Source organism: Halichondria panicea, chromosome 3 (assembly GCF_963675165.1).
Source record: "Halichondria panicea chromosome 3, odHalPani1.1, whole genome shotgun sequence".
Taxonomy (NCBI): Eukaryota; Metazoa; Porifera; class Demospongiae; order Suberitida; family Halichondriidae; genus Halichondria; species Halichondria panicea.
The window spans coordinates 5,181,708-5,208,317 of NC_087379.1; the positions used below are offsets into that span (position 1 = coordinate 5,181,708).

The window sequence follows — 26,610 nt, forward strand, 5'->3', positions numbered from 1 at the left end:
AAGATCACTGCCAAATATTTATTAATAGTGACTGTGTAGCTATAATAATTATAAGCCCCATTTGATTATGTGTCTTCTTTATAATAGTCGCAGGCTTTTTTGAACTTTGTGATGAAGTACTGGCCAGCAGGGCAAGACCGACTAAGGCCTCATCACGATGACCACCAATGTGGCTCTCTCACGACCTAGTATTGATTATATGAGGTGACTCACAACTGCAGCAGCAATATGCACGCACCCTAAACCTGCATATGTATGTTTGAGTATTACATCATTCTTTGCGAGCTAGGGTGTCCGGATAATCGAGATTCTACTGTACTTTGTTTGAACATGTGGAAAACACGGCATTATCGATACCTTACAGGTACATGGAAGTTCGGGAAATGAGAAATTGGCTGTCTATAAGATAGACATCTACATACATGCAACCTGTATATAGCTATATAGCCTTATAGTCAAAATATTGTCACTGTTTATGTAGTTACTCTCGCACAAGAAGATTCTTGCAGTACATGTACATGTATACGTACCTCTTTACTGCTTCTTAACCAAAATAATGTATGCATGTGAAGTAATTATTACATGTAGCTGTGCTCTTCTCCTCTATAGGGTGCGTATCACGAGGTATTTGTGGGGGCGTGCTTTGAACTGGTATCAGGTTCCAGTCAGTTATCTCCTCTGGCACTTCCTCACCGAAGGACAGGCATACTCCACCGCCGTGTGAGTACTGTTACTGCTCTGTATACAAAATTTATAGGCACAAAACTTTCATGCACGCATGGAGCATGCCCCTCATGCATTATTGTAACACATGTTATCTGTTCAGACCTTATTTTAATTCATAATTATGCATGGTTGTACAATAGAATTATTCCATGCATATAAAAAAAGTTTACTATTATTATACCTTAAATCTGAACAATTAAATTAAAGGTGCTTATACTTACATGTATATTATACGACATTTCAAATGTCCCCTTGTAGACAGTTGCTACATAATCATCACTTTCGTTTCATACACCACCGATTACTAAAACTTCAGATTTAGAGATGGGTGCAAGCACCTATAATTTCTGTTGGTAAATGATTGATATGAATCCATGAGCCCAATGAAATCAAGTAAGCGTAAACGGTCTTCACCCTTAGCTTGTCCTGTCTGTCTTGACTTGTGGCTCTCCCTATGGCTAAGATCATATTCGATGCGATAAGAGCTGATGGGCAGTATGTTGGGGTATTGGTTATCTCACTCTATTTATGGGAAGTGTCGGTAGTAGATTTATTTGCAGCGTTAGACATCAGATTCTCAATGGAAGTAACAAACGTTGTGTTCAATCGCACCTCATTGCTAAAACCACCCATTAGGTACACGCTCCCATTCGAATGAACTCCTCCTGTTATATGCCCATGCATGCACAGAGAATTGGTAATCTGTCCAATTGGCTCCATGAATTAGCTTTGTTGTCGCACATTTCAACAACATCTGTGCAAGCCCGAGTTATTATATCTGTTATTCCCCCTGCTACGATAAGGCATGACGGGTGGCTGACAACTGCTGGTAAATATCTAGGGGTTGGCATGGGTGTCTTTGTATCAATTACACCTGTTATATTCAAAGTGCGTACGTCACCAACTACATGTGATTGAGGAATTAACCTTACTCCTCCTATTGTGGCTAGGGTGCCGTTGAGATTTCCAAGGCCAGGATATACGCATTTCACACGTTTTATTGGGGTTTGCCACTTCTTATTGTGTAAACTGTAGCGGTGTATTCAGATGAGTTTAACATTTTACTGTGCGTACTTTCTCCACCAGTGTAGTATAGGGTGTCTTTAACAACAACTGCTTGTCCATCACTCAGGGCAGCTGGAGCATTTTCAGCACACTGACTGAAGGATAGGGAAGCTTGTAGGCACTGTGTGCATGTGTATAAGCTATAGGCGTTATTGTACCGCTTACCTGTGGTGACGGTGTGGTTATGAGGTAGTCTCTTGTCCTATTCAATTGTCTGTTAAGGTCCGTAATGATAGCTTCCTTTTTGTTCAAAGCAACTTTAGTACATCTCAGGATTGGGTTAAGTGACTCGCACTCTGCCTTTTTTCTCTCGTATGCAGTTGATTTTTCAACGAGCTCCGTTTCTGTATACTCATGCAGTTGCCTTTTGTACAGATACGTATTGTTGTAGCACTTCTGCCTCTTCTTTCATATTCTTTAATGTACCGGTCAAGCTAGATATTTCAGCTTCTCTTAAGTGGCTGTACAACCGCACTCAAGTTGTTCATTCTCCATCCTCTCTAGCTCTACAAGTGGTGATGTCATTTGGAAGCAGCCAACAGTGTGGTTACATGTATTGCACAAGCACATGCAGTCAATCTATGGCGGCTATATACGTACATGCCAAAACCACACATGCAGCTAAAGCGTTTGTGACGTAGAGAGACAACAACGAATTTATATGGTGTGTATATATATATAGTATAGTTGCATGCTTGCTCCCTTTCATGTTACTACTGCATATACCTACTCCTGGTAAATTAAGGACAGTACATCACCCAAAATTTGATACACACTAAGGATAAAGGACAACGTTCTATGGCCACGGTATTTCTCAACCATGCTCCTAATGCATTATTGAACTGCCTTAATTACTATCCGTTCAGAATTCTTAATTCAAAATGTACATCCACGGTTGGTAATTGTACAAAAAGAAACTATACTGCCTTTAATTTATGTTGTCTTAAAGATCTAGTGTCTTTGGGGTGCTTATAGCGACATGTTGAATGTCCCCTTGTAAACAGTTGTTGTACACTCATCACTACCATTTTGTGCACCACTAATAACTAAAAATTCAGCTGGAGAAATAGATGCTATACAAGCAGCTGACATTTTTGTTGGTAAATCACTGATGTGAATCCACGAGCCCAATGAAATCGAGTAAGCATAAATAGTTTCCACCCTTTGCTTGTTAAAAACATCTTGACTTGTGGTTCCCCCTATGGCTAAGATTATATTCGATGCGATAAGTACTGATGGCCAATATACTGGTGTATTAGGTATCTCGCTCCAAATGGATTCAGCGGCAGTGTTACTATCCGTTGATTTCTCAGACATCAGATTCTCAAGGGAAGTAATGAATGCTCTATTAAGTCGCTCTTCTTTGTTACGACCGCCCATTAGATATACGTTCCCATTCGAATGAACTCCCCCTGTTACATGCCAACAATTAATTGGCAACTTGTCTACTTGACTCCACGAATTTGTTTTGGTATTGTATACTTCCACAGCATCTGTACAGGTATGATTTGTTGTACTTATTACTCCTCCGGCTACGATAAGGCATGACGGATGGCTGATGACTGTTGGTGTACGTCTAGGGGTCGGCATGGGTGTCTCTGTATCAATAAATATACTTTCACCTGATCGATGCACAATTTGTTTGTACATGTCACCAACTACATGATTGTATACTGGAGCAATTCCTCCTATTGAGACCAACGTGCCATTGATACATCCAAGGCTGAAAAATGCACAATACATATTTTGTATTGGGGTTTGCCACTCCTCATTGTGTAAATTGTATCGATGTACTTTCATTGCGCTTGTGATATGGTGATTGCTTGTGAATTCTCCACCACTGTAGTATAGGGTGTCTGCAATAACGATTGCTCGTCCACCAATCAGGGCAGTTGGAGCATGTTTAGCACACCGGCTGAAAGAGAGGGAAGCTTGTACACACTGTGTGTATGCGTATACAATCAGTATTACTACACGAATGTATTAATGTATTAATCATATAGATATCATATAGTGGGGGGGGGGCAGGGGTGACCCCAAAATGCTCAACTTCTCCCCGTATAGAATAATGACATCATGACTTTAGGTAACTAGATACAGTGGTGCACTAGCATAAAATCGGGGGTGTGGTCAACAAATGTGGGAGTGGTTAAACATTTTGCGAATCGATGAAACCATGTATTACCTGTGGTGAAGATGTTGATGTGAGGTAGTCTCTTGTTCTACTCAATTGTCTGTTAAGGCCCATAATGATAGCTTCTTTTTTGTCCAAAGCATCTCTAGTATATCTTAGGATTGGGTTAAGTGACTCGCACTCTGCGTTTTTTCTCTCGTATGCAGCTGTCTTTTCAAATAGCTCCGTTTCTTGTATGCTCAGCGTTGCCTTCTGTGCAGATACCTGTTGTTGTAGCACTTCTGCCTCTTCTTTGGTATCCTTTAATGTACTAGTTAAGCTAGAGTTTTCAGCTTCTCGTAATGAGGCGATGCCTTCTTGGTTAGCAGCTTGTAATTTTACCTGTTCAATTTCGACTGAATAGGCTAGTGTGGTACTTAATAACTCAGCCTTTAGATTGGAAATTTCTTCTTGAATAGAGCAGATCCGTCTTACATTTTCTTCTGTACTAGCTTGAGCTTCAATCGATATTTTCTCCACTTCCTGCTGTAAATCGTTTTTTTGAGCATCGTCTTCGCTGATTCTACGAAGCATCTCCACTCTGTTTTCAAAGGAGGGTGGGTGTTGAAGAACAATGTCTCTCAATCTCCCTAAAATCTCTTGTGCATGTGGACGGAAATCTGGATTGTTGCTAAGACACATTCTAATCAGATTCAACAATGGATGATCTCCGATCTTACGGATGAAGTATTCTCGTCTTTCGAACTCTGTGACAGCTATCACTTTTCTAGGGTTGGCTGGGTCAACTCTATTTGGACCGATTTTTGGAGCTGGCCATTCTGCCGTGAAGACATGCACCATCAAAGCTCCAAAGGAGAATTCATCAACACTCACACCATATTGAGGATCGGCAACCATCACCTCAGGAGGCATGTAGGCTTGGGTTCCAGGGGTCTCTGTCATTCGCTGTTGGGGGGTTAGATTGACAATCCTAGCAACTCCCAAATCGGAAATTTTTGCTGTCATGTTTGTACTCAAGAGGACATTGTTGGCTGAAAGATCTCTATGTATTACTGCTGGTGTTTGGCAATGAAGGTAGACCAAACCCAGTGACACATCATGGAGGATAGAGAAGCTGATCTCAGCGGGGAGAATACCATAGCGCTCGAGACAGCTGGTCAAGTTGGTGGGGAGGAACTCCATGACTAGGATGGGGAACTGAGAGCCCTCCTCGAAACATACTCCCAAAAACTGGACAATGTTGGGGTGCCTAGTTTGACTGAGCAATCGACACTCCTCCAGATACCTTCGTGCTGCATGCCCGATTCCAGTCTCGTAGAGAACTTGGTAAAGCTTCTTGCCGGCACATTTCAGGCCTCGATAACTTAGCTCTAGTACAACAGCATAAGAACCTCTACCGAACTCATTCTCAGTGATAATACTTCCTACTAGCTCAAATTGTTCAAATTCAGCTCTTATTTCTCTATCAAGGTTGTGAGCCATGCTAGCTAGATTCTGCTTTGTGTTTTTGGGAGATTTATTAGGCGTGCATGCACAGCACCCATTTCTACATCGTATATGGTGAATGTAGATGAATAATAAGTGTGTGTTACAGTGTTAAGCGTATTCATTGTGATCACACCATCCCTGTCTTTGACATATAAGGTATTTTGTGTCACATTTTGTATTCACAACTGTATATTGTGTACACAGGGAGGCGTGTCTAGAGAAGTCATGTGACTACCTGTTCACCGTAGACTCTCTGGCAATGCTCACACAACCATACACTCTGCAGCGGCTGATAGAGGTCAACAGGTCAGATCACCACCACCCATCCTCACATGACTCCACACATCTGTTCTATTGCACACGTACACCATTGAAACTCGGATAGTGAGAATCATGCACTATAATTTACAGCCACCAAGCTAGGGTTATTGAATTCCTATCTGGCTACATTCATGCACCTGTGACTGTCATGTGACCCCTCTCCTCAGGAATGTGGTGTCCCCCATGTTGGTGAGACGTATCGACAAAAGGTCAGTGATTCAACACCACCCCCCAACCACGACTACAGTCTGACTGCAGTGTACATGTCATTTACAGGTGTATGTGGTTGTTTTGTTGTTACGACTTGTCCCCCCCGGGCCCCCCCTCCCACACACACACACACGCACGCACACACATACACGCACACACACAGAGACCAAGTGGAGAGTGAACTGTATTTTGTCGGACTCATTGTGCTACAGAACAAACTGAAGGCAGTGACCACGCCCACCATCCTGTCACTTAAGAATGCTGACATTCGCACAGTCATGATCACTGGTAAGTTGTACTCCATTCTACTATAAAACAATTTGTACATGGTTTACATTACTGTACATGTACATGTACCTGTAGAGGTTAGGTTAGGAGATTAAGCACGATCAGTTGGATCCAAGCAAGTGGCTACCGTATTACTAGAATATTTTGCTGGTGAAAAACCTTTGCGAATGAGCAGAACATTTGACCCTTTGCGATCTAACTATTGCGTTCTGGCAAGGATCGTGTGTATTTACTAGTAATAATTTAGGTTTTGCGGATTTTATTGTTGCGAATTGATCAACCATCGCAAAGTTCGCAAATCTTTGATGCTCGCAAAACATTCTAGTAATACGGTATGTCCCCCATGTTGGTGAGACGTATCGACTCTACTCCAACTTTTGGGGAGATGTGGCGCCCAATGCTAGGTCACATGACTATACAACCATACCGCAGAGAAGCAAAGGCTTTGACTTCATCTTTTAGTTATAGCACAGATGATGCTGTAATAACAGCATCGATAGCTTTATTGCTCTGTACTGTACTACACCCATTGGTATGCAGCTGTCGTTTTTGAGCTTACTAACAACATAATGAATATTCATACTGTGCTCTCTTATCCCATAGATTGAAGAGTTCAATCTATGGTTATCCCAAATGTTCAGTGGAGTGTGGAATGTTGCGTTCATCTCGGTGAACTCATGCAGTGGTTGGCCGGAGGATCCCCCTTCTTGGCGGAGCAAGGAACTGGATGCTGACATGGCATTCTGTGAATGGATGAGGGAAAGGGTGAGCACAGTATGTGTGTGTTTCGGGAGAGGGTATAATATTTGTGAGCATCTCATAGTGAGTGTCAAGTTTCTTCATTAGTTGCTTGACCTAAGGCTCGTGCACTTGAATGTAATTATGATTGTACGATCATCTATAGTAAACTGTTATTTATTCCCTCAGGGTCACTTCATGTATGTGAGCAACCTGGAGGAGTATGGACACTTGCTGAATGGAGACAATTTTAACACGGACCACGTCAACAATGACATGTACATGCTCTTCGACAATAGACTGGTGAGTTGGTCTACTTTAGTTTACGTCAAATAATATATAAGCATTTTGTAGTCGAGGTAAGACTGATTATAGTATCAAAATACAGTTGTTGTTGAGTTACAATACAAGTTCGATGAGGAATATGTAGTGGAAATGGTAAATTGAGCTGACAGTGATTTATAAACCGTACTTGCTTTTTTTCACATTTTCAAGATACGCACACTGTACATTATGTCGGTTTCCCCTGCAGCCTTGTCCAGATGTCTACTGGATCCCATGATTTCGGAACTCTCAAACTTTGAACTATAAATAAAAGGGCCTTTGTGTGTGTGTATGGAATCAATTGTGTGCACACTATTATGCATGAATCATTAATTTTTGCTAATATTCGAACAATTTTTGTATAATCAACCCATGTGCAGTTGCGTATTATAGATTACAGATATTGGATAATGTGTATTATAATAATATAAAATAATGTGTAATAATAATATAGATCTAGTCACAAAAGTTAATTAATGCATGTGCTTGTGCTCAGTTTGTAATGTACTGTGATGAGGTTCTAAATATTTTATCAGTTTACCGAATTGACAGATTAAAAGTTGCATTGTAGACCGTTTTTGTGGGATGACTCGCCGTGTTAAATCCACCGATAGTAATAAATTCTCGTGTTGGCAAAGAAGCTACAGTGAGGTTTGCCATTGGGCTCGGTAACTCACCAACGTTAATCCAGGAATTCAACGTGGGAGAATATGCATAGATACACTGATCAATCTCGAAGTTGCTAAGTTTGGCAGTCTTGTAACCACCCATAGCTAGGACAATGTTGCTTGCAATAATGGCTGACTGGCAATACGCTGGTGTATTCGCAACCTGTCTCCAGATAGATGGCTGCAGTAAACCTTCGTCTTTCCCTTGAGATAGAAGCTGATCCAACGAGGTGCAAAACATTTCATTGAGTCTACTATTTTCATCTCGATTTCCAATGACGTACATGGATTCTTTAACAATTCCGACCATTTGAAAGCTGCACAGCTTAGGCATGCTTTCTGCTTGACTCCATTTTGCCGTGCCAATATTGTAGATCTCAACAATATCAGTGTAATGATCATCTTGGTCTACGATTCCACCAGCAACAACTACACACGATGGCAAACTAACAACCATTGGGCTATGTCTTGGTGTAGACATATCTCGTATGACTAATTTTTTCATCCCTCTCCTGTGATGAACATGCACAATTTTGTTGGAAGCTTTCTCCATACTGCAATTCCATCCTCCAATCGCAACTAGCTGTCTGTTGATGTGTCCAAGACTGAATTGTGCGCACGTCGGATGTTGTGGTAGTTTTGACCATTTCTTAAGACCAATTGTGTAACAGTGGATATCACATTTCTTCGTTCTGCTGTCTTTGGAATCGAATTCTATTCCGCTGTAGTACAGACAATCGTCAATATTCACACATTGTCCAGCACTTGTTGCAGTTGGCATGTCTGGATGTCGAGTGAAGGAGAGAGTGGCCTGTAAGGGCTGGAAAATACATGAAATTAAAAAAATACTCGCAATAATACGCAACTGGATTAACGTTGGTTTCATTATAATTATGCAAATATGCAAAAGATATACCTAGACATACTCAGACCATACCGTATATAGCGCAAAGTTTTCGAGGTGCTAAGTTTCGGTTAGCAATCCTCCACGAACAAACATAGCTCAATTGATGCATGTGCATCGACTAATTACCGCATAGCGCAAAATTTAACAATTCCAAAATTTAAAAGTTCCTCGAAAACGTTTGCGCTCTATATACATAATTATGCAGTAGGTTAAAGCACACCTTTCTTTTTGAAGTTAGGTATTCACGTGTTTCAGTCAATTGACTCTCCAAGGTCTCCAATGACTTAATTCTGCTTTCTTGTCTTTCACATGTACTTTTTTCCAGTTTCAATTCAGTTTCTTGCAATACTATATCATCCTGTAGTTTACGCATGTGTTCCTGAAGCTCCTGTACCAATCTCTGGCTATCTATCATTTTCCTACTGTGTTGCCCATGTTCATCCGCTAACTGTTTTTTTAGTTGATCTACTTCTCCTACAATCTGTATTAGATCTTCTTTGGCAGAATTCAATGGATATAGTATCTACGAGCTCTTCTTCCAGAGAGCTCAATTTGCATTCATTTTCCGATATTTTTGATTGCATTTCAAAAATCTTGGCTTCCTGATCTTTTTTCTCAGCTAACTGTTTCACTAATTGTGCTTTAGTTTCAGATACGTCACTAGAATTAATTTGTTGAGCAGTTATTTTTTCTTGTAATTGTTTTCTTTCAATTGCATGACCTTGTTTCAAGTCGTCAATCTCATCTTCATACTGCATATGCTTCGTCTCATATTCCTCTTTTAGAGATTCTATTTGCTTCTGGCTTTGCTGGACACATGCAGCTTTTGTCTCCACTTCTTGTTGCAGCTGATTTTTTTCGCTGTCATGTTCGCTGATTCTTCGCAGCATCTCTACTCTGTTCTTAAAGGAGGGTGGGTGACGGAGAACAATATCACTCAATCTCCTAACAACTTCTGGGGCATTTGGACGGAGGTTTGGGTTGTTGTTGAGACATCTTTTTATCAGATCCATCAATGGGTGCTCTTCTCCAATGCATTTCAGCAAAGTTTTGCGTCTTTGAATCTCGGAGACACCTATAACCTTATCAGGACTGTCAAAATCAATTTGAGTTGGACCAAGCTCTTGTGTTAGGCCAAGTTGCTGTGAAAGCTTGAATCATCAAAATTCCGAAAGAAAACTGATCAATGCTCGTATCGTAGTGGGGGTTAGCCACCATAACCTCAGGAGGCATGTATGCAGGGGTGCCGGGAACCTCAGTCATTTGAAGAGGTGTGAGATTCAAGATTCTGGCTACCCCCAGATCCGCTATTTTGGCTGTCATGTTGGAAGAGAGTAGGATGTTGCTCCCAGATAAATCTCTATGCACAATAGGAGGTGTTTGGCCGTGGAGGTACGCAAGGCCCAGTGACACATCATAGAGAATGGAAAAACTGATCTCATCAGGGAAAATACCGTAGCACTCAAGACACTTGGTCAAGTTGGTGGGGATAAACTCCATGACAAGGATTGGGAGTTCAGAGCTCTCCTCAAAACAAATTCCGAGAAACTGGACAATATTGGGGTGCCGCGCTTTAATGAGGAGTTGACATTCTTCGAGATATCTTTTCACTGGGTGACTAGATTTACTTGGGGTTTGGAGAATCGAATGCAGTTTTTTGCCTACGCATTTCAGACCTCGATACTTCAGTTCTAGAATAGCAGCAAAAGAACCTCTATCAACTTCACTTCCAATCTCCTCGATATTCAGTTTGAAGTCCTGGAAATCTACTTGTTCTGCCATTGTAGTAAATTTTGAGCCTGCCTCGCCCTATAGATTCTATTTAAAAGTTTTTTACCCCACAGAAGTAAATGATATTTAACACACAGGACAATGAATTCGCATATCCATATCCCATGGAACAGGGAAAGACTTTATGATGGCGATAGCACGCATGCGCCCAAAACTTATTGTAATAGTGACCTGGCCAAAGAGAAAGGTGCCTCATTGTGGCTTTCAATTGATGACCATGGTTTCTCCCTCCACAAGGGCGCATTCAGAGATGCACTCTGTCTTCGCTATGGCTGGCCACTGCCATCGACCCCTACTAAATGCAACTGTGGCTCAGCCTTCTCAGCAAACCATGCAATGATTTGCCCAAAGGGCGGCTTCCCAACGATAAGGCATAATGAGCTACGTGATCTGACAGCTTCACTTCTCACCAAAGTCTGCCACAATGTTGCCACAGAACCCCGACTACAACCACTAAGCGGAGAGTCTTTATCCCACCGCTCAGCCATTACCACTGACAATGCCCGTCTTGACATCCGTGCGAGAGGGTTCTGGTCTGCTGCTCAAGACGCATATTTTGATGTGAGGGTTTTCCACCCGAATGCGCCCAGCAACAGCTCCAGAACCATCAAAGCTGCCTACAAGAAACATGAAGACGAAAAAAACGGGCTTACGGCCAACGCGTAAGAGACATTGAGCAAGGAGTTTTCACCCCCCTAGTCTTCTCAACCACAGGTGGACTGGGACAAGAGGCCACCACCTTTTACAATAGATTAGCAGACATGCTCGCCTGGAAAGAAGGAAAAAATTACTCAGTAGTAATCAGCTGGCTAAGATGCAAGCTATCATTCGCCGCTGTCCGATCATCAATCATGTGCATTCGAGGGACAAGATCATCAACTCATCGACCCCTACGTGACGCGGACATTACTCTCGCAACGGAAGAGGGCCCGATCCCTCAAATTTAATCAACTGTAACTGTTTCCAATAAATTATTATGTACATGTATACATGCTCTTTTTCCTATTATTAAAAATTGAAATCCAAAAAAAAAAAAAAAAAAAAATTGTAATAGTGAATACTCGGTGTGATTCCACGCCTACGCCAAGTTAGATCTACACGTGTTGTTCATTCAGCTATAAAAATTATAAATGCTAAGATCAAGAATGTACTCATGACCGTCTATTGAACGTCTCTTCTCTGAGCTCAGAATGAACTTACCCAGGTCATGATAGTGCCAAGTTACTTGTTCGGTTACCCTGTGGAAGAGGACTACAGCAGTCTGGCGAGACCAAGCTAATATTTGCTAAAGTATTGAATACAATTTACAGCTAGATCGAAATAGTTTTAGAAAACCATTTTTCCCACACACACACGTTATACACATTGTGGCGACATGGAAGGAAACTGTGGTAAGAATTTATGTTGTAATTGTGTCGTTGACTGACTATTGGATACATTAAAATTATAATAGAGCGAAGTTTCTTCTGCTGTTTATAATTATTTGAGGGGACACTTGTATGTACTGAAACTGCTGTGTTTGTATTCGTCCCTGTCTTAGGCACGCCCCCTTTCCTGCAGATAACGTAGTATTGATTTATCTCCCGTAAATAAATTAGTTACTCCTTCTCTTGCCTGTAGTCAATGGTGATGTGAGTGAGCTCCCCAATGACACTAACAGTGTACACAAGCACCCTAACTATGGATCTAACGGAGAGTCCCCTAGTGGCATCAATGGACACTCTGAGAAAGCCAGCAATGAAGCCGTGGAGAAGGACGACACTTCAGCTGAAGAAGAGGCTCCTAACTGTCCTGTGAGTCGCATACTGAGAGTATAATTATTTTGCTCACAGTATATTAGGCCACCTCAAGTGGTACTCTGGTTTCTGGTCCTCTAATTGCACGCGAGCGGGTGGCTTTTCTCATTATGTCATTATTGATTTCACCTATGAATCTCATTATTTTGCAAATGAATATAATTTATCAGACTTACTTTGTATCACATGGACCATTCTGCGCATGCACAGGAGATAGAAATCGAGATCTGATGCTGGCGGTGGACCAGAAACCAGAGAGTATCACTTGGAAATATGGGGGTTGTGATAAAACAGGGAATGAGAAATGAGGAAATAGGAAATGAGGAAATGAAGAAATAAGAAATAGAATAATTTATGGTTATAATCATCACCATGGCATTAATTTTCATCACAATAATTATGACATTGTTATAATAATATTATATAGATGCACAAAAGTAATGACTGATATCAGCCAAGAAGCTAGTAGGTGACTAAGTATTCAGTTATCAAATATATAATTATAGTGGCACCTCCACACAGTACAGGTTCTCAGACACATTGTAAGAATTAAATTTTACCATCGCTTCAGATGGCACAGTGAGCTTTCTTCATTAAAGGTAGCATCAGCTTTCACTAGGCATTGCTTGTGAGAATGGTAATGGGAATTGCTTTCTTCACCCTGTAGCGAGATTGGATATGATACCAGTACAGTGTACTAATGTCATCACTTCCTGCAGCTTTACGACAGGACTGGAAGATTAGAATTTGCTTGGTTTGACAAACAGTTTTGGAAGTTTCTTTGCTGTTACTTACATGTAGATGTTGACGTTGAGTCCAGTCCATTGACTATCACTTGCCCACCGGATTGTGAAATCGGTGAATGTATTGCCAGTATAGCCACGCATAGGTAAATTGTTTGAGACTGTGGGACTGTAGGACAGTACATGTAAGTACCGTTACGTAGGTAGATCTGATGTCTGAACCATGCCAGTCGTACATGGCACACAAGTAGATAGAGGTAGAGAGTGTCACACCGTGTACCAGAGGAACATAAGTTCTATATGGTGGCAGAGCACCAAGAGACTTGTCACCAGGAGGTACCTGTAGCTCAGTAGATGTTAGCTTCGTCTTCAGACTTGCTCTGCCCATAGATATGCTCTGCCTAACAGCTTGTTTCTCATTTCTCGTTCTCATTTCCTCATTTCCTATTTTTTATTTTCCTCATTTCCTCATTTCTCATTCCCTGTTTTATCACCACCCGAGAGTATCACTTGGAATGGCTAAATATGGGTGTTGTTGCTGTAGCTCGTTAAATATACAAACGCACTTGTAGTATTTGCTCAGCTAGGCTTGGAGCTCTACATGTATGTAAGACTTGTATGTGTACTATAAAGTTCCTGAGACCCAATAGTCCTCCATTGTGCATTGTATTGTGCATTTTCTGCCTAGTTACACTGCCCACACAACTACCCACAGCCACAGACTGGTTACCGTATCAGCATAGTCAAGTCTCTGTTCCTGTATCCCCTAGCAGTCTTGCCCCTCGGCTTTGGTCTGCTCCTAGCTTACTGGTTCCCCCATGTCTGGCTCCGTCTCACCTCATGGACCACCCGCCTCAATAAAGCCACCTACGTCATTGTCAAGGTAACAACTCTTATGATTACTATATTGTGGCTTTGAGCCAAGATTTGTCCCCAAAACATTAGCAAAATAAAACAAGCAAACTCCATAATAATAATTATTAAGCTGTAGAATTGAGCTACAGAGGTATGTAGAATTAGAACTATTTGCAAATTAGAACAGTTTGCAGGTAGCCTGCAAGAATTGCCACATGGGCTAGTGTAGAGTAGAGGCGTGTGTACACTTGCATTCTGCAGTGTAGTGCTTGTGTGCAGCTACAATGTGTAATTATGCCTATAGATGTGGTGTTGTAGTGTTCATTGTACAGTCGTGTGTGTGTGTCGTGTATGTACGTGTACATGCATGTATACAGTGTGGATAAATGTACAATCATGTATAGATGCCTGATGTGTGTTGGTATGATGTGGTGTGATCTCACTGTGTTTGCTACAGGATACTGATGAGAAGAAGCGTGTGGAGCGTGTACACACTGTACAGTTGCCTCCAGATTTCCATGACAACCCTGAATTAAACCCATTGGCTGTCAATGAAGCAGACCAGACTGTGCTCTTGGTAACAGAAAAGAAGAGTATCAGATACTTCACACACAGACACCTCAGGTGAGTTGATGAGGTTACCCTTCAATCAAGTTATGGACTCAATCAGGAGTGCATGAATAGAATATTCATGCACTCCTGACTCAATGTATAAGACTATTGCAATGTGGTGGTGCAATACACATGTACTTTAATTGTCACAATGGCACTATAACTATATGCAATCGGCTATTGTAGTTTTATTAAAAGCAGGAATTGAATGCAGTCAGTTTCAACACACTGTCACGGCATTCCTATTCACTTCTTTGTTTCCCACACAATTAAGCTGACTGAATTCATATGTCATTCACACAAGCTGTACATAATGCACTACCACTGGTACATGTATGACCCCTGTGTGTGATTTTTATAGTCTACCTGCTATGTGACCCCTCTCGTATGACCTCTGAGTGTGACCCTTATAATGTGCCTGCTGTGTCAGCCTGCATGACCCCTATCATGTGACCACTGTAGGTACCTGTATGATGCCGAGGCCGACCGGTTCATTCTACTTCGAGGGTTTGATCGTGGCTTCTCCTGCTCTGAGATCCACGACATGCACACAGGCCTGTCAACACGCACTCACCAAGAGAGGTAACCATAACAACAAACATAGGACAGTGGGCATGCATGACCACAATAGAGAGAATCTGTACAGCCCAGGACTTCCCCAAATATTCAATTAGCTTATCAACACTAGACACGATACTAGACTTGTATAGATTCCTAATTCAGCTAATCAAACAGGTGGGGTGCCCTGTTCTTTAACGTGTGAGGGAAACACTGGGACAGCAGTAGCGCCACACAATTGACTATGTTCGTTAAATGTAATATTCCCCACATGTACAGTACATACAATAATTATACATGTAAGTGTATCTTTTCATACATTTTACCTGGCATCATTGTACTGGCCCCACCCTTAGACTCCTATACCAGGGCCCCAACTCCATTGATGTCCCTGTGAAGCCCTACTTCGTTCTCCTGCTTGAGGAGGTCCTGCATCCATTCTACATCTTTGAGCTCCTAGCAACCATCTTTTGGTGTTTCACCCAGTACTACTACTATGCAGGTGAGGCCAAAGTTACTAATTCTGTGAATTTTGTTGGTGTTTGGTTATTGGATGGTCGAAGGCGGGGACCCCCTTATGTCATTATTGTGTTGTTTAAGCGACAGAACACTGCAGAAAAAAGCATTCTCTGGGTGTTGAAACACTTAGAGGGCAATGAGTTGACAGTTGAGATGTGGTGGTGCAATACGGTGGTGCAATTGAATGAATATGATCATGCATTTGCATTAGAGACAGATGGTACATACATGTACATGTACATAATCACTGTATTGTATGTATGTACCGTCATGTAATGAATACCGTATAGCGCGAAATTTCTAGGGGCTTAATTTTTGCAGATTTCGTGGGTTAGCAATCCTACACGAAAATTAAGTCCACAAACATTGTTCTTTAATTAGAATTATCTGCTATACCGTGCAAAGATTTAAAGGCGTGGCTTCTGGTAAGCAGTCATTCTGCGAACATTGTGCAACGAAATGCTTTTAGAGGCCAATCCACGGAATATAAGTATCGAAATTTTAAAAATAATATCGAACATTTCGCGCTATACGGTACTTCATGCATGTGCATATAATGATTAGTACATGTACTTCCCTGTGTGTGCAGGTGCTGTGTTCCTTATCTCTGTGATCTCGGTGGTGGTGAGTCTGATTCAGACGAGACGCAACCTCCAGCAACTTCACGACCTCATCGCTCAATCTTGTACCGTCACAGTGCTCAGGGGAGGAAAAGGTGAGTCACACACACACACACTACGTACGAGTACCCACTTAAATGTCATGTTCATTAAGTTTCTTTCAGCTCTCTGGCATGTCTAATTGATGTTACCTAATGATACATGTATGTACATGTATGTATTCTCAATCGCCACTCCTCTGCCCCCTCTCCAACAGAAGTGGAGGGTGTGGCCAGTGAAGACCTAGTGCCTGGGGACGTGCTAGTGATACCCCCCACAGGATTCGTGCTCCCGTGTGATGCTGCTCTCATCAGCGGTCAGGCCATCGTCAATGAGGCTATGCTCACAGGTTAGCAGATGCTACAGTTGCACATATATATAGCAATTAAGACAATTAATTTTGACAAGTATTAATTTTAAACAATTGAAGAAAAATTGGCATGCTTTTAAATGTTGCCGGTCATGCTGCATTCGTGTGAAATAGATTAAGTACATGTAAGTAGGTAAGGTATTGTTATAGCAGTGAACTGCAGCGATCCTTGTAGATAGCTTCTCACCCAGCTCACACATTCGATCCATATTTGGGGCATGATATCACGTGTAGATTTATAGAAACAGAGATGTACATCTCTGTTTCTATAGATCTACACGGTATAAAATGGTGGTCATGATCAGTTAGTATACCTCTTCACACATTACTTAGGTGATACATATGTAGTGTGGTGTGAGGCTATTTATAGCTGTCAGTGATGTTATTTAGTTGGAAGGGAGGTGTGGCCAGGTATGAGTAGAAGGGGATCCCAAACCCCACTATATTGGAGAGGGGGGGGGGGTGAATAGTTCAGCCCGCATTATTTTTTGGCCACTGAAAAAATAGTATTGTCTTCAGTAAGAGTCGATCGTCATAATGCCATCCATATAATTATTATGTATAAATGGTAGAGTATCAGTCAATGCTCGTGCAACAGGGAGGGTAGTTAAATACTGGTGATGACTGTCAACAGACCATGCAGGCTGACTGTGATCATCACGGGAAGTCAATGAGATTGTGAGTAGAGCACAAACAGCAATATAATGGAGGGCAAGCTACAAAACAATGCCGTTGTTTGGTATTAGGAGATCAGTCACCCTTATAACATGTTTTAACTAAATGACTGCGATCTAGGAATGCGTCATATCCTAGGTGAGGATATTACTATCTTTTGGCAGTACCGGTCTAAGCAGATGTCACGTGCCCTGTCACGCTAGAGGTTAGGGGTCACGTGACTGCGGTTAGGTTTTGGGGGAGTACTGAGAGAGGGGCCCTTGCGATTAGCATTAAGCACGTAAGTGTTGGGGGCCCTCATTCAGCCCCCCAACCGGTATATCAACATCGTCGGATGGAAAATAATGGAAAATAGAAAATATAGGTCCTAACCTCCGTGAATGGGGGGGGGGGTGGGAGGCATAAGATTTGAGCAGCCAATTTGTCTGTGGCTCGCTGACAGCGGCTGTACTTTAGCACGTGGAACCATGGATGCGTATGTGCGGTAGGCATGTATGTGACCGGAAGCCACACCTACGGCTGTGTGATTCGAGGTAAGGCCGCGGTTAGTGTATTCAATTTGTGGCTCGCTGACAGCGGCTGTACTTTAGCACGTGGAACCATGGATGCGCATGTGCGGTAGGCATGCATGTGACCGGAAGCCACACCTACGACTGTGATTCGAGGTAAGGCCGCGGTTAGTGTATTTCCTCGTTAACTACATAAACTACATGTGTAGAAAAGTCACATTTCCTTGTTCTTGCAAACATTTTTACAGCCACTCTTTCGAAATCACTACGTTTGCACTTCTAAACTATACTAGCTTTTTTATAATAGAGAGAATAGCAAAGAAAGCTAGTATAGTTTAGAAGTGCAAAACACTTGTAGCTTAGGCTTGGATAATATCATTTTATTGTATAGTAGTTTTGTGTTTCACACTGAACATGTTGAACCAGAGGTGGTACGACATGCAGGAGCAATAGTCTAGACTTGAGATTAGCTGACTCAGCATTAATAAACCTAGGCCTACACGTGAGAATAGAACGTAATTATAGTTCTCAATCAAGTCTAATTGCTCCTGCATGTCGTACCTCCTCTGGTGTTGAACTCCACCTATAGCTACATATATCTATCAATACTCAAGAAAACTTTAACAGAATACCGACTGTAACAAAGAAAAATAATCATATACAGTGCCTTCAGCTTTGAGAGTAAATTTAACCACAGAGTGAGTAGTTGTGCTTAAATGTATCTCAAGATTGGAACATTTCTAAGAAATTGTGCTGATACCATTGTGTAGGTGAATAAATAAGCTACAACCTTATTTGAAAATATTTCCCCAAAAGTTATTGTAGTGGGAAATCATTTTAGGTAAAAATGGGGGTGATCGAAAAATATATGTCTAACATGAAATATCTCCGGAACCAAAGTATTTCTGGACAACTTTTTGTATTAAAAGATAGAAAATTTATTAACAATTAATGTGCAAAAACAATTAGACCACCTTAGCCGACAAATTTGCTTGAGTTCCATCGCTAAGCGAAAAGGCACCTAAAATATCCCATAATTGAGTATTAATCAGTACGTGTACTTATGTAAGCTATACGTAACCATGCATATGTTAGCTAAACTATTCAGGAATGTTGTGCCAATGTTCCATACCTTAGCCGAAAACAATTGGTCTTTTCCATCGCTAAGCGATTGTCCACTATAGAAAAATGTTGGTGTTTTATAAACCACCACATACCCACCACCTTTGGTTGCCATGGAAATATTTTTCTGGATATGTTTTAGATAATTTGTTCACCAACACAATGGTATCATCATATTTTCTTAGAAATGTTCCAATCTCAAAATATTTACATTTATGTACTAACACGTACCAAATTGCAACACGTACCAAATTGCGTTTATTTACTCTATAGACTAAAGGCACTGTAATTATGGCCAGTTTAAATTAGTTTTAGCCTTTTTGCTGCTGGTTCAGCAGTAACGTCAAAAAATTTGTCGCTCACAGCAAATGCTAGTTCGGGAAATTTCTTCACTTCCGTCCACTCGTCAGATCTCATCACTTTCGAGCAGGTGTCTTTGTCTTTAGTGATGAAGGACAGCACATACTCCTTGAACTTTCCATCTCCACAGTAACTGCCAGCAAAAAGGAAAAAGTGTGCTGCATTGTCAACATCGAGTTGTTTAACGATTTCATTCTCGCAAAGTGCTTTCAAACCTGGTAGTTGATACTTTTCAGCTGCAAACCACAGTTTCTCGGCCATGCTTCTAATTTTTGGTGCCTTGTCCGTATAGATATACGCAATCATTTCCTTCCCAACAGCAGGAGTGATGTCATCAATTGTTACTTCATTGGCTGCTGCTTCTTTCATGTCTGCTTCAAACATTATCTTGAAAACGGGTGATCGAGCTGTAAGCAGGAACTTGCTTGCCTGTACTAGCTCCTTCTCCTTGCCAAAGTACAGCATTACATCATTCAGGTCTTTGTCGTTGTCTAGTGTAGAAGATAGCGCAGCAGAAAGAGTGGACCTTTCAGGAATTTCAACCACAGGATTTAGGCGTAAAATGCAGAACTCAATGAAAGTTTTAGCCTCTGGGGAATGATAACTCATTTTTAAAGGCTTTGTAGACTCGTAGTAACACATGTTAAGGCCAGTAGAGACACCTCTTTGTATTGTAGCCGATCCAGAAGAGAAAACGGTTTCCTTTTTGTTTTCTCTATAATAATACTGCACATAGACAAAATAGTGTACTTCAGCAGATGCTGCTCCACTAAGCAAAGTAAGGTGTAAGACGTTGGATTTGTAGGCTAATTCCCATCGGTTGATGCCGTAGTCTGATTTGGTCTGGTTGATCTGGTTGTAGCCTAGTAGCCCACCATATACAGGCCGCTGTGGTTTCCGTTGGACGTTTGATACGCCATCGCTTGAGGAGAGAAACTTCGACTTTTCAGACTGATGACAAAATTCAGCTTTTACAAAGTTGTTAGATGTCGCCATTTTTAAAGGTATAGCAAATCACCTGACCATGTGGAATGGCTGACCATTGTTCTATATTTAGCAATGTATGAGTAATGAGGTTTTATTGTTGTCATGTGTTGTACTGTCAGCTGACTAAAAAATTTGGTGGGCTGCACCATAGATAGTGGCTGCACTCAGAGGCAGAGGAGGTACGACAACATCATGTGCGTGAACAATGGAATTTTAATCAACAGTAAAAAGTACTGTGGGTGTGGTTTGAATAATAAAGGCTACGCCCACCATCACATCTTTGCTGCATGTTAATTGTCATTCCATTGTTCACGCGCGCACGTGATGTTGTCGTACCTCCTTTGATTGGACACGATCACGTGCAACAACTTTTTCTGAGTTGGCTCACATTCTTAACTATGATTTCAATGTAAAGTTCTTTTGTTTTGTTAGCGTATCAGAGACTGAGAGCTGACTATTTTGGACTTCCAGGCTCTTTGGGTGTATAGCTAGCTACCCCGACATTCAATTATATATCCCCAAATATCCTCTTCATTCTGACCAGTTATCAATGCATAGAGTGCTTACTAGATTCCTGCCAACCAGTACAATGCAAGCTATAAACAGCACCGCTGAACTATACTCTACCCTATAGTCTAGCTAATCCTGCTCCAACCAGGCAACAGATACAGCTAGTCAGGCTCAGTACAGTCGGGACATAGCAGTAACTTTTTTACAGTTGTTCAGTATCTATGGTAGCGTGAGAAAAAACTTTAGGAATCTCACATGACCTCCTCTGGGCTGCACTTACCTAGTTGTGAGAAAAATAGGAGTCGATATTATTCTTATATAAGTTAAATTCGTCGTGGCCTTACTCTTATTGTGCTAAGTTGCTTACAGCCAAAGTGATAGCTACATGTAGTTAAGGTTAGCCTCGAGACCAGCCGTTCGTTATCTGAAAGAACGCCTGGTCAAGTTCCAATGTAGCACTCGTCCAGCTGAGTCAGCGTTTTATAGCATCATAATGATATTCATGGGTAATACACCTTGGGCGGGACCTTGTGCAGGCAATTACCGGTCCAAGAAATTCCTGGACCACTGGACGAGTGCTACATTGGAACTTGACCAGGCGTTCTTTCAGATAACGAACGGCTGGTCTCGAGGCTAAGTTAAGGTTACGATGCAGTGTTTGCTCATGAATTATTCATGAGTTTTTATTTTTTGTTTTTGTGAGAAAGGAAGATATTGTTTCTATTATTTTATGTGTCTATACTGTTGCACTACTCATAAGTAACTATTACAGCGCTTGCTAGCTATCAGTACGCTAACTAGATGGCAAAAAATTTACCACAAAGACCGTGTGTTCATTGCCGATTTTAGTCGTCAAATATTAGACAAAGAAAGACTCTAACAAGAACTAAACAGTGACCTACCAGCAGTTTATGATATTCTTGAGGGTGGCTCGAAGAGTTCTTGCTCCTATATATCTATCTACAAACTGAAGAAAAATACCATAATTTACTAGCTAGTCGGCTATTTTTCCATATTTTTCTACTTCTACACGAGCTAACTCGATGACTGTTCATTGTTTTGAAGAAATTGTTTCGAGCCGCCCTGCCCCTTTCCTCGTTTAAATAGATAATTGCCGAGGAGGCAGATACATGGCAGGTGGACACTCTTAGACTACTGTATTACTTTATACCTCGTTTGAAAATGTAAGGTATGACGGTATGATACAACAGTTAGAGATTCACTTCCGAGTTAGGAGGAATTTTACATTTGAGATAGCACGATTCAATCGTCGTTGTCATGAAGAAGGAGAAATAGCCGAACAATGTAATTTGTAACGGTGTTATACAACCTCATCGAGTTTTGTGGGTACGGTAATTTCAAAGACGAAATGTTAAGAGACAGGCTGGGATTCGCGATGTAGTACTCTCCGAGAAAATGCAGACCGACTCGCTCTAGAGAGCGCAAAGACTCTTATGTAAAAAAAAACACCGAAAGGAGTTTCATTGTATACATGAGGACTCTGCAGATTGCATGTGGGAAAGAAGCAGTATACAATCCAAGGAAAACTCACCACAATACTCAAGTCACTGATAAATGTACAATATGTGGTAGTCACAGACATCCACCTGGGGAACGTTGCTCAGCAACTGGAGTTATCTGCCATAACTGCCAAATCAAATTTAAAACACAGTGTAGGTCGACCAAGACGAAATATTCGATGGCTGGGATATCCTTTGATCAATTGTCAGTCGATGACGCCTTCCTAGGAGCTGTGAACACATCCAGAAAACTGGAAAATGACTGTCACAATTAGTCATGGAGTTTAAGCTAGGAAGAGGTCATTGCTATCTCAGAAGATATCTACAAGGTAGCCCCAGGCTTCGAATACTTTATGGCAACCCCTTGACGTGTTAGGAATATTCTCAGAGACAGTGAAGTGATTGAGAAATTCAAGTGGTAAAAATGTAGTCTCGCGAGTATACGTTGGGAGGGGGGGCGTCAGGTCACTACTGCACTGATTCTGTTGCACCGAGGGAATATAGTCCCGTGCAAGATATTTGTTAATTAACCAAAGTCACATGTAGACATAGCCTCGGTCCCAGGCCGATTTTTCTTTAATAGAACGAAGTTGAAAAATACGGCTTGGTATTGATTGTATCTGGGCGTAGCAGGAACCGGAAACAAAAGCAGAGATTCTTCACATTTGCTTCCTGTCGTAAAAGTTTAATACTGAAATTTAGCTCCGTGTATAATGCTCTCAAGTACTAAAATCTAGTCATGGTTATCTAGCTAGCTAGCTACCGCAAGTTTAAGTTGTTCAGATTAATGTATACATTTAAGCAAATTACGGGGTGTTACTGCTCACTAAACATGTAGTCAAGTCTGATTGGCACTGCCAACATTCCGGCAAGGGCCACGGAATCAGTGCAACAGTGACCATGTGTTCCCAGATCGCGCTCGCGAGACTAGGTAACGGCTCGTTCATAGAATCCCCATTGTGGTAACTGGATACCTTTCCCTGGGCGGTATAAAAGCAGTCATACGGCTGGGTATGATGTTTTGGTGCAGGAACTTTCACTCAAAAGTGGGGGTGGGCCTAATTTCGGCAAGCAGGCAATAGTCCTTTTCAGATAAAGCAGCAAGGAATTTAATAAGCACTAATTGCCTGTGGCATCACATCCGGGGTCCCCGCAGCATTTTGTGTGAAAGAATTTTTGGCTGAAAGTGAACTGTTCTTGAGATAGCCACCACTAGAAAAGAAGCACTTTCAACAGAAAAACCTGCCAGATAAGAGTGAAGGTAGGCTGCATACTTCTCTTTTTTCATAGAGAGTGCAATACCATCCTCTATAAAAGCAAAGTTTGCAGCCTACCTTCACTCTTATCTAAGAGGTTTTTCTGTTGAAAGTGCTCCTTTTCTAGTAGTGGCTATCTCAAGAACCGTTCACTTTCAGCCCAAAATTCTTTTACCATACAATAGCAGACAGTTTGAATTTCAGTGACTTTCATGTAAAAAGAACAGGAAGTGTAGCATAGGCAAGTTACAGAGGATTGAAAAGTGCTGATTTCACAATGAGTTATGCACAAAATGCTGCTGGGCGGGGCCAAATGGGACCCCGGATGTGATGTCACAGGCAATTAGTGCTTATTAAATTCCTTGCTGCTTTATCTGAAAAGGACTATTAGTATAAGCAGGAGCAAGAGCAAGGCATCGGTGTAGTCTCGCGAGCAGACGTGGGAGAGAGGGAACGTTTGGTCACTATTGCAGCAATTCCGTGGACCCCTGCCAGAATGTTGGCAGTGCCAATCAGATTTGTCCACGTCATAGTGGGCGGTAACACCCCGTATATTTTCCTATTATAGCATAAAATGAACGTGAAAAGAAGGATTATTGACTCTAGCAAAGGCTAATTTTAGTATTGAACCATACCTGGCTGCGGATGAACTCGGTTACAAGGAGCTCAAACCAAGCAAGAGCTAGCTAGCTGCGAATGAAAATATTTGCTACATGTGAATTTGGTTAATTAACAAATATCTTGCACGTGACTACATTCCTCAGTGCCATGGAATTGATGCAATAGTGACCAGACGTTCCCTCTAGGACAAGTCTGCTTGCGAGACTAGCATCGGTGATGCAGGAAAAGGCTAGTCCAGTGAGAAAGAGTTGCGTCCTGGACACATGTCTGCGAGTGTGACGTTTGGGAGTAGAAGGAGAACGAAGAAAAACAGTACGATAACGGGAACACACTTGAGAATAATGTACATCATGATACCATGTGTACTTAGTAGCTAGTAGCTTTGACGCATATACCGAAGCATCACCACCCGTGGTGCTTTCATTAGTACATGTATTTTGCAAAAGGGACAATCAGTGTAGCGCAAGCGAATTCATTGGTTAGTTATATACAGCGTTTATTTTATGGATCACGACAATTGACAAAATAAAATGGCAACATAATTTATAATGGTATTTCAGCAGTGATGGTATGTCATGGTTACGATAGTTGCATCTTGTGTATTTGGAAGTGCAAGGTGTCATTTTTCAAGTATTTTGGCTCTAGTTTTAAAATAGCGATGAACTTGTTGAGTCCGAGACCTGACAGCTGTTCCCCTTCACGAGCACGCCCACACAACCTCCCGCTCACTTTTTCGTCATACGTGTTGGACCCACACCGATGCTCCTCACCTTTGACCTGATCGAGTAGCCGAAACCAAATCACGCCACGAAACGGCCATTTTAAATAGTTATCAAACTCTCCTTTGATGATGTACACACTCACGGCGACATGGCTCCCCTCCCCCACTCCGTGGCCATTAGCGTACACCCCCAGTCTCAGCTTGTAGCCCTGATGGTGCGTGTAGACGGGAGGAGATAGCCACTCGTCGCTGTTCTTTTTGTGATGTTGAAAATCTGTCATTACAAGCACGGCTGACGGTATCAACGGAAAGCTGGCTCGCGCTAGAACATCTGTCACTTCCGTACGTACTTGATTGGTTAGTAAGGACAGTTCTTGTCTTAGTTTGCTGTTTTCTTCTTTGAGAGATTTTAAGTCAATTTTTATATATTTGTTTTGTGCAGATATTTCGTTGCATTGTGCTTTTATTCTGTTGGTGGCTGCTTCCTGAATTCTATGGTTTTCGCTTAGATTTTCAATTTCACTCTTCATATTTTTTTTTTCTTGTGTTATTTGCTTTATTTCGTCCTGTTGCTTGGCATGACTGGAGGCTAATAGAGAGATGTGTGTGATGAGGTTCTCTCTCAGGTGTTCTGGCATGTTTTGTCGAGAAAGTTTCACAGCACAGCCCCCCATGTGGTGAAAGTCACAGTTGATGGTGGTCAGGGGGCACTCTTTGGCAACATGGCTGTCCAAGTTCTGACGTTGGAGAGTTGAACCACACTCGTTAGGGCAGCGGACAGGGAAGGACCCACACACAGGCCAGTGGTTGTGTATCACATTGTCTTGATGAGATGTATAGTCATTGCAATACTCGCAACTGATTGGACGTTTGCTGCAGTTGTTGCCGTGGTTTGCTAAATCTTGTCGTTTCTTTCGGTCTCCACAATGAGAACAGGTGATCTCCACAAACTGACATACATTGAGTTGTTTCTCTAATGTAGGATTCGGGTCAAGGTGCTCGTCAAGCTGCCCTAGTTCCCCCGTCCACTTACAGCCATCTCTCTTGTGGCTACAGCGAATTTTGAATGCATAAAGTGTGTTCCTGAGGCGTTTGTCTGGGAAGTCATCGAATTTCTCACTATTGCACTTAGTGCAAGGTTTGTTGTCGGCTTTAATTTGCTCGATACAAGACTGACAGTAGCTGTAGCCACAGCATGTGACCTGGTGGGGCTCTCGGATTATCTGGAGGCAAACTGGACACTCTGTCTGTAAGATTTCAGGTGGAGGCTCGAGAAACTCGCAATCAAATCCTCCCTCTTTTATTGATAGGAGCTCTGATTTCTGTTCTTCTTTCTCAGTCATCTTTTAAACTATGGATATCGTTTCTTTGTTCAGTGTTTGGCTCTCAGTTTTTTGTTATTAATATTTATGCTAGTAGCTAGTTTGGTAGAATGGAATGTCAGGCGTGCTTGTCTCAGTCTATACATGTAGTTGGAATGTGCAGCCGACCAAGTACACCTCCTGTGTTGTTGTGTACAAAACCTAACAATTAAGGAATGTGTGACCATGATGTAAT

The 26,610-nt window shown here is 41.7% G+C and overlaps 6 protein-coding genes, 1 long non-coding RNA gene and 1 pseudogene across 8 annotated transcripts in view; 3 read left to right on the forward strand and 5 right to left on the reverse strand.

Moving 5' to 3' along the window:
• The first annotated feature begins 122 nt into the window (after positions 1-122).
• LOC135333819 (uncharacterized) lies at positions 123-5,938 on the forward strand. The gene is made up of 4 exons (XR_010394083.1): positions 123-364; positions 610-720; positions 5,618-5,719; positions 5,902-5,938. It is a non-coding gene; the product is annotated as an uncharacterized LOC135333819 (long non-coding RNA).
• On the reverse strand, positions 2,649-5,469 carry LOC135333691 (probable serine/threonine-protein kinase drkD). The gene is made up of 2 exons (XM_064528712.1): positions 3,977-5,469; positions 2,649-3,732 (listed from the first exon to the last, which is right to left on the reverse strand). Exons 1-2 carry the CDS (start codon positions 5,405-5,407, stop codon positions 2,761-2,763), a joined length of 2,403 nt encoding a protein of 800 aa, XP_064384782.1. The 5' UTR covers positions 5,408-5,469; the 3' UTR covers positions 2,649-2,760.
• A 1,648-nt stretch (positions 5,939-7,586) lies between the features above and the next one.
• LOC135333743 (uncharacterized) lies at positions 7,587-9,302 on the reverse strand. Its single transcript, XM_064528775.1, has 2 exons — positions 9,090-9,302; positions 7,587-8,782 (listed from the first exon to the last, which is right to left on the reverse strand). The coding sequence occupies exons 1-2, from the start codon at positions 9,282-9,284 to the stop codon at positions 7,832-7,834; spliced, it is 1,146 nt and encodes a 381-aa protein (XP_064384845.1). The 5' UTR covers positions 9,285-9,302; the 3' UTR covers positions 7,587-7,831.
• Positions 9,303-9,970: 668 nt separating this feature from the next.
• LOC135333128 (uncharacterized) lies at positions 9,971-10,651 on the reverse strand. Its single transcript, XM_064528047.1, has one exon. It carries the CDS (start codon positions 10,649-10,651, stop codon positions 9,971-9,973), a length of 681 nt encoding a protein of 226 aa, XP_064384117.1.
• Positions 10,652-10,741: 90 nt separating this feature from the next.
• LOC135333129 (uncharacterized) lies at positions 10,742-11,607 on the forward strand (annotated as a pseudogene).
• Positions 11,608-11,757: 150 nt separating this feature from the next.
• LOC135333662 (polyamine-transporting ATPase 13A3-like) overlaps positions 11,758-26,610 on the forward strand; it is a 28,723-nt gene continuing 13,870 nt past the window's right edge. For both annotated transcript variants that reach the window (XM_064528668.1, XM_064528669.1), the window contains exons 1-8: positions 11,758-12,051; positions 12,281-12,453; positions 13,915-14,082; positions 14,512-14,678; positions 15,129-15,248; positions 15,581-15,726; positions 16,333-16,458; positions 16,620-16,751. In XM_064528668.1, coding sequence (XP_064384738.1) covers positions 12,036-12,051; positions 12,281-12,453; positions 13,915-14,082; positions 14,512-14,678; positions 15,129-15,248; positions 15,581-15,726; positions 16,333-16,458; positions 16,620-16,751 — 1,048 coding nt within the window. In that variant the 5' untranslated portion in view covers positions 11,758-12,035. The remainder of the gene's footprint in view (positions 12,052-12,280; positions 12,454-13,914; positions 14,083-14,511; positions 14,679-15,128; positions 15,249-15,580; positions 15,727-16,332; positions 16,459-16,619; positions 16,752-26,610) is intronic.
• On the reverse strand, positions 19,199-20,480 carry LOC135333749 (TD and POZ domain-containing protein 2-like). The gene has a single exon (XM_064528780.1). The coding sequence runs from the start codon at positions 20,432-20,434 to the stop codon at positions 19,379-19,381; it is 1,056 nt and encodes a 351-aa protein (XP_064384850.1). The 5' UTR covers positions 20,435-20,480; the 3' UTR covers positions 19,199-19,378.
• Positions 24,888-26,487, reverse strand: LOC135333723 (TNF receptor-associated factor 4-like). The gene has a single exon (XM_064528750.1). It carries the CDS (start codon positions 26,394-26,396, stop codon positions 24,912-24,914), a length of 1,485 nt encoding a protein of 494 aa, XP_064384820.1. The 5' UTR covers positions 26,397-26,487; the 3' UTR covers positions 24,888-24,911.

Bases quoted from the DNA above. Each gene is read 5' to 3' on its own strand.
- LOC135333723 (XM_064528750.1), bottom strand. From the start codon at position 26,396: ATGACTGAGAAAGAAGAACAGAAATCAGAGCTCCTATCAATAAAAGAG.
- LOC135333691 (XM_064528712.1), bottom strand. From the start codon at position 5,407: ATGGCTCACAACCTTGATAGAGAAATAAGAGCTGAATTTGAACAATTT. The intron at 3,733-3,976 runs GTAATACATGGT...GCATACACACAG, and splicing joins CATCAACATCTTCACCACAG to TGTGTACAAGCTTCCCTCTC.
- LOC135333749 (XM_064528780.1), bottom strand. From the start codon at position 20,434: ATGGCGACATCTAACAACTTTGTAAAAGCTGAATTTTGTCATCAGTCT.
- LOC135333743 (XM_064528775.1), bottom strand. From the start codon at position 9,284: ATGATAGATAGCCAGAGATTGGTACAGGAGCTTCAGGAACACATGCGT. The intron at 8,783-9,089 runs GTGTGCTTTAAC...TGTATTTTCCAG, and splicing joins ACCTAACTTCAAAAAGAAAG to CCCTTACAGGCCACTCTCTC.
- LOC135333128 (XM_064528047.1), bottom strand. From the start codon at position 10,651: ATGGCAGAACAAGTAGATTTCCAGGACTTCAAACTGAATATCGAGGAG.